Source organism: Octopus sinensis, linkage group LG27 (assembly GCF_006345805.1).
Source record: "Octopus sinensis linkage group LG27, ASM634580v1, whole genome shotgun sequence".
Taxonomy (NCBI): Eukaryota; Metazoa; Mollusca; class Cephalopoda; order Octopoda; family Octopodidae; genus Octopus; species Octopus sinensis.
Genome location: NC_043023.1, coordinates 18,978,821 through 18,986,320, shown reverse-complemented (window position 1 = coordinate 18,986,320; position 7,500 = coordinate 18,978,821). Strand labels below are relative to the sequence as shown.

General features: G+C 36.8%; 1 protein-coding gene across 1 annotated transcript in view; it reads right to left on the bottom strand.

Annotated features, from left to right (window-relative positions):
* Positions 1 to 2,188: 2,188 nt before the first annotated feature.
* Positions 2,189 to 7,500, bottom strand: part of LOC115225418 (zinc finger protein 239-like) — a 29,991-nt gene continuing 24,679 nt past the window's right edge. Inside the window, exons 5-7 of the mRNA XM_029796377.2 lie at positions 6,861 to 6,870; positions 5,846 to 6,039; positions 2,189 to 3,448 (exon numbers count right to left, since the gene is read on the bottom strand). Of these exons, the coding sequence (XP_029652237.2) occupies positions 3,311 to 3,448; positions 5,846 to 6,039; positions 6,861 to 6,870 (342 nt within the window). The 3' untranslated portion in view covers positions 2,189 to 3,310. The remainder of the gene's footprint in view (positions 3,449 to 5,845; positions 6,040 to 6,860; positions 6,871 to 7,500) is intronic.

Below are 7,500 nucleotides of genomic sequence, written 5' to 3'. Positions count from 1 at the left end.
ACAGGTAGTAGTTTAAAATACTGAGAGAGGATCAGTGAATGGTGGTAGAGGGATGGTAATATATAAGACAAAGGGAGGGGGTCGTGGTGTCAATGTGACTACTATATATTTTTATCATATAATCAAACCAACAAGAAAACAACATCCCCCTACCTTCCTCTTATCAGTCACCAACCTGCTATTGTGTGTGTGTGTGTGTGTGTCTGTATTTGACAATTGGCTGTGGTGTGTTTACATCCCCGAAACTTAGCAGTTCAGCAAAAGTAACCGATAGAATAAACACCAGGCTTAAGATAAATAAGTACTGGTGTCGATTTATTCGACTAAAGATTCGGATCTTTTCCGTTTGAATGGCAGTTTTTAACATAATTTCTAGGTAACTTTCATCGTTTCGGAGTCAATGAATTAAGTACCAGTAAAATCAGTGGGGTCGGTGTAATCGATTAGTCCTCTCCCCCCAAATTTTAGGCCTTATGCCTCCAGTAGAAAAGATTTTGCTTAAAGTACATGAAAAAAATATACAGGAGTGGCTGTGTTGTAAGTAGCTTGTTTACCAGCCACATGGTTCTGGGTTCAGTCCCACTGCGTGGCACCTTGCACAAGTGTCTTCTACTATAGCTTCGGGCCGACCAAAGCCTTGTGAGTGGATTTGGTAGACGGAAACTGAAAAGAAGCCCGTCGTATATATGTATATATGCATGTGTGTGTTTGTGTGTCTGTGTTTGTCCCCCTAGCATTGCTTGACAACCGGTGCTGGTGTGTTTACGTCCCCGTCACCTAGCGGTTCGGCAAAAGAGACCGATAGAATAAGTACTGGGCTTACAAAGAATAAGTCCCGGGGTTGATTTGCTCGACTAAAGGCGGTGCTCCAGCATGGCCACAGTCAAATGACTGAAACAAGTAAAAGAGTAAAAGAGTATACATATACATAGGCGCAGGAGTGGCTGTGTGGTAAGTAGCTTGCTACCCAACCACATGGTTCCGGGTTCAGTCCCACTGCGTGGCATCTTGGGCAAGTGTCTTCTGCTATACCCCCGGGCCGACCAATGCCTTGTGAGTGGATTTGGTAGACGGAAACTGAAAGAAGCCCGTCGTATATATGTATATATATATGTGTGTATATGTCTGTGTGTCTGTGTTTGTCCCTCTAGCATTGCTTGACAACCGATGCTGGTGTGTTTACGCCCCCGTCACCTAGCGGTTCGGCAAAAGAGAACGATAGAATAAGTACTGGGCTTACAAAGAATAAGTCCCGGGGTTGATTTGCTCGACTAAAGGCGGTGCTCCAGCATGGCCACAGTCAAATGACTGAAACAAGTAAAAGAGTAAAAGAGTATACATATACATAGGCGCAGGAGTGGCTGTGTGGTAAGTAGCTTGCTACCCAACCACATGGTTCCGGGTTCAGTCCCACTGCGTGGCATCTTGGGCAAGTGTCTTCTGCTATACCCCCGGGCCGACCAATTCCTTGTGAGTGGATTTGGTAGACGGAAACTGAAAGAAGCCTGTCGTATATATGTATATATGCATGTGTGTATATGTCTGTGTGTCTGTGTTTGTCCCTCTAGCATTGCTTGACAACCGATGCTGGTGTGTTTACGCCCCCGTCACCTAGCGGTTCCGCAAAAGAGACTGATAGATTAAGTACTGGGCTTACAAAAGAATAAGTCCCGGGGTCGAGTTGCTCGATTAAAGGCGGTGCTCCAGCATGGCCGCAGTCAAATGACTGAAACAAGTAAAAGAAAGAAACAAAATTTGAAAAAACAATTACGTACTGTGTGTTAGTATTAATGTAAAAAAAAGAAGAGAATTTGATGGGGCCCACATATACATATGTGGGCCCCATCAAATTCTCTTCTTTTTTTTACATTAATTTCCATCATAAGTATATTATACTCAAACGGAAACGTATTTACTCTTTTTCTTGTTTCAGTCATTTGACTGCGGCCATGCTGGAGCACCTACAAGACCAAGTACAGAAATTATGACTACGGCATAGGTGGCACACCTGAACTAGAAATATGACTAATAGTATAGGGGAAAAAAATTATATTCAGGTTACACTACGGGACACCTAGCATCGTCTCATGGCACACCATTGTGCCACAGTAAACCAGTTGAGGGGCACTGGTTCAGATGGTGCCCAAAGAATTTGAACCTGCAATTTTTTAAAATAAATGTTTTCTTAATGTTAATCTGATTTGGATAATGCACATACCCTTTAAATATAAGTAAAATATAAATAACACAAAATATATTTTAAATGTGTCTTTATTGTAGAAATCAGAAATATATTTACATGATTTAAATGTAAGTGATATGAATTTATTTGAATTTATTTGTATTAATACACATTTTTTAAACACGCATACACAGAGAGAAAGCATTACACATACATTTGAAACCTGGCCTGGATTTTAGGAAAGTCTCTGGAGTTATTTATGAATTGTTTTAAAGCCATTCTTTGAAAAATAGTATCACAAAAGTTTAATGAGAATCATTCAGTTCTGTCTATTTGTTCCGCGATTTCTATAATAAAAGTGTAGTCTTTAAAATTATAATTGAAGATATTTACGTTAAAGCAATAAGCACACACACACACAGATATGCTCCACTGACTTTGTCTCTTCATAGCTTTCAGAAAAACGAAAATTTCTACAAATTCCTTTCAGAGTTTGTAGATTGTAATTATATCAGAATTTAAAATGAAAAAATAAATTGGTGGGATACGTACTAACACAAATCCCATTTTTTGGCAGAAAATTTTGTCACATCAAATTCCATTATAAAAAGAATCTACACCATCTGAAGTGGATTTGTAGAAAATTTCCTTAAAAAATATAGATTTTTGTGAAAGTCATTGGAGCATTCATTCGTAGATGTGCCCTAGGTATTGTCCCTGGGTGGTTACTATGTGTCATGGTGCATGCATTACCTGAATATCCACAATAAATATGAGTTGTATTAAATTATAATCACAGACATATGTGTGTATGGGAGAAGGGGTCTTTGTGTCTGTGTTTGTCCTCCCTCCCCATTACTTAACAACCGGTGTTGGTGGGTTTGTGTTTGTTGCCCCCACCACTTGAGCAGGGTTTTTGAAAAGATGATGCTAAACCACTACATCAAACGTGTTACATCATAAGGCACAAAAAGAAAATGACTCTCCCCAGACACAACAGAATATGCTAATGCAATCATTGAAAGTCTATAAGAAGAAAAAGAAAAAAACATAGCATTTTTATACTTCAACCGGTGGATTCTGGTATTCATTAGGAGATATCCTGCGGGTGACACAGTTCCTGATCCATTAACTGCTTTGCTGATTCCTGATCCATTTACTGCTTTGCTGGTTCCTGATCCATTTGCTGCTTTGCTGTTTCTGATCCATTTCCTGATCTGCTGCTTCCTGATCCGTTTGCTGATCTGCTGCTTCCAGCGTCCTCATCTGCAAAAGATGAACAAGAAAACATATACTTTTTGTTTTTAATAAAAGATAGTAATATCAATAAGGCTGAACCCTTTTGATCCCAACCTACTGAAAACTGCCTTTGTTTTTATTGTATGAATTCCCTGTTTTAAAGAGATCTAAAGTAAAACCTTCCATCAAGGCTTCAAATAAACTTGCGTTCCAAACACTAGCTTAGTAAGGACGAGGTTATTTCATTGAATTCTTTACTATTTCCAAAATTCATTGAAACAAAGGCAATGCATTTCAGCAGAAATATGGTAAGAAAAGGATTAACACACACAATTATCTTAAGACTATTATGTCTAACTGATTAAATGACCCCCTTAAGATCAGTCCATCATTTAGAAAGGTTATGTAGCATTAACAAGGGGGACTGACTTTTTAAACACAAAAAATGGATGGTCAACAGATCAGTCCATCATTTACCAGGGGCAGCATATACATTTACCCGTTATTTAAGCATAATTAATTTCCTCGTTATTCAAACAGAAACTGAAACTTTCTTATTTATTAAATTAGATGCAAACTCTGCATGAGGCTTCCTAACATTCTTGTGTAATTAAATTTTGTGTATTGGTGTAATTTTTCATGCTGAATCTTAGGAGATAATTCACTTTTTCCACAAAAATATTAAAAGAAGCTTCAGGGCTTTAAAGTTTGATCATTTTTACCCAGTCAGAAAACGGGATTTGGAAGCTGTCATTTTGTGCATGACTGCACATGTTGTGAACTGTAAACAAATTAATTATTGTTGGAATTCTGCTTTATGCATCCCATAAAACCCCTTAAGACATTTTTATTTTTATTTTTTGGAATCTTCAGAAAATTTTTGTGAATTTGCATTCTACACACAAAAATTCATACAGTTATGCAAACACAAAACAAAATGCATGATTTGAGACCTATTTAGCTGTTATTTTTAGCACATCGGATGATCACTTCATACTGCATATGTTTTAAGCATTTGAAAAGTGAGAAAAAAAACACGTGGTAAGCAACTTGGCTTGTTGTTATGGAAACAGGCACCTACATGTCTGTGGTTTTTGATTGGCTAAAATTATCAAAAATTCACAAATTTTAAATGCTATTAACTGTTTATGCATCGATCTGTGGTGAAAATGAATTTCATGGCATTGATTAGTTTACAAAACTGTATCAATACGCCAAATATGAACTCAATTGGAACAAAAATTGTAGATATTGAAGTGAAAGCCAAGCAGAAATGATCTTAGTTTTACTTATTAATTAAATGACTTCAGTCTAACTTCACAGGAATTTAGTTTACATCACAGGTAATGGTCAAGCCTGATAAGGTACGATTTTTGACAAGGATTTATGATTGTTTACACAGCAATAAGGTTTTTTTTTTTCAACAAGTATCTTTCTACCACTTAGTCTTTCAAATTTTCACCTGGTTACTTTTAAAAAAATATAGTTCTGATGTAGTTTTGGATACTGATAATGAAAACCACACTCATTATTTCTAAAAACAAATAATAAAAAAAGTTACATGCACTTAAAGTTAAGTAATTTTAGCCAATCGAAATCATCCATTGTTCACATATTGCTATTGCCATGGAGATTAACATAAGCATAACTTTTATGTGGTCTCTTGACTTGTTAGAAATAGCTTTCAGAAAAAAATCACATTTTTTGGCAGAAAATTTTGTCACATCAAATTCCAGTATAAAAAGAATCTACACCATCTGAAGTGGATTTGTAGAAAATTTCCTTAAAAAATATAGATTTTTGTGAAAGTCATTGGAGCATTCATTCGTAGATGTGCCCCAGGTATTGCCCCTGGGTGGTTACTATGTGTCATGGTGCATGCATTACCTGAATATCCATAATAAAAATGAATTGTATTAAATTATAATCACAGACATATGTGTGTATGTGGGAAGGGGTCTTTGTGTCTGCGTTTGTCCTCCCTCCCCACTACTTGACAACAGGTGTTGGTGAGTTTATGTCCCTGTAACTTAGCAGTTTCGCAAAAGAGATCAATAGAATAAGTACAAGGCTTCAACAACGAAAACTTACTTCTAGGCAGTGCCCCAGTATGGCCACAAATTGGGAATGAAATTTGTAGATAACAATTAGCAACAAGTAGGAAACTGCCCGGAGGGTGATCTTCTTGAGGTGGAAACTGTGTGGAAGCCCCTGGTCTAAATATATGTGTGTGAGTATCTTTGTGTTTATTCCCGCCACCACTTGAGCAGGGTTTTTGAAAAGATGAGACTAAACCACTACATCAAACGTGTTACATCATAAGGCACAAAAAGAAAATGACTCTCCCCAGACACAACAGAATATGTTAATGCAATCATTGAAAGTCTATAAAAATAAAAAGAAAAAAACATAGCATTTTTATACTTCAACCGGTGGATTCTGGTATTCTTTATGAGATATCCACTCGTTGACACGGTTCCTGAACCAAATGTAAGGAGGACATTTGAATATGACACAGCAGATTATGAGGATGTTTTCAAGACAAAGTATAAAAGTGATGACTATGGCATAGATGAGTTTTCCTGATCCAGCATCTTCAAAACCTTTTGTTTCTTCATCTGCAAAAGATGAACAAGAAAACATATATTTTTTGTTTTTAATAAAAGATAGTAATATCAATAAGGCTGAACCCTTTTGATCCCAACCTGCTGAAAACCACCCTTGTTTTTATTGTATGAATTCCCTGTTTTAAAGAGATCTAAAGTAAAACCTTCCATCAAGGCTTCAAATAAACTTGTGTTCCAAACACTAGCTTAGTAAGGACAAAATTATTTCATTGAATTCTTTACTATTTCCAAAATGTATTGAAACAAAGGCAATGCATTTCAGCAGAAATCTGGTAAGAAAAAGATTAACACACACAATTATCTTAAGACTATTATGTCTAACTGATTAAATGACCCCCTTCAGATCAGTCCATCATTTAGAAAGGTTACGTAGCATTAACAAGGGGGACTGACTTTTTAAACACAAAAAATGGATGGTCAACAGATCAGTCCATCATTTACCAGGGGCAGCATACATCATCATCATCATCATCATCATCATCATCATCATCATCATCATCATCATCATCATCGTCATCATCATCATCATCATCATCATCATCATCATCATTATTATTATTATTATTACTATTATTATTATTAGGGTGTTGAGCTGGCAGAATTGTCAGCGTGCCAGACGAAAAGCTTAGTGTCATTTCGCCTGTCTCTCCGTTCTGAGTTCAAATTCCACTGAGGACGACTTTGCCTTTCATCCTTTAGGAATCAATAAAATAAATACCAGTTACACACTGGGGTCGATGTAATTCACTCATCCCCTTCCCCCAAATTGCTGCCCTTGTGGCAAAATTTGAAACTATTATTATTATTATTACTTTTTTTTTTCTTCTTTCAAATTTGCTTCCATTTCTTGCCGAGTGTCTTCCCGACTCCTAGGGCAAAGAAACTCATAGCATACATTGGTAGGCCATTAAACCAAACTCAGTAGTTCGTTCTTTTTTTTTTTTTTTTTTTTTAAGTTAAATTAAAATACATGAGCAGCAACAGTTCTCACATCGACAATGCTCTTCTCAATACGTGTGATGTACCAGTTAAGACAATCTTTTGCACTTCTTGCAGGGATGGTAAGCCAGGGATCATTCTCATATAATTTTCGGTTCCCTTCTTGATCATTCCTAGTGCTCCTACGATCACTGGTATTGTAACCGCCTTGAGATGCCACATTTTCTCAATTTCAATGAGTAGGTCTTTATATTTTCTGAGCTTGTCAAACTCTTTCGCTGAGATATTATGATCACAGGGGATGCTCATGTCGATCAATAAGCAAACTTTATTGTTTTGGTCTTTCACAACAATATCTGGTTATTGGCCTTGGTGGTTCGGTCTGTATGTACTGGAAAGTCCCACAGAATGGTTACATTTTCTCCTTCAGTTACAGCCTCAGGGTGGTGATTATACCACTTGTCGGCAGTTTTGATATTGTAATGCCGACTTATTAGCCAGTGGAGATATTGG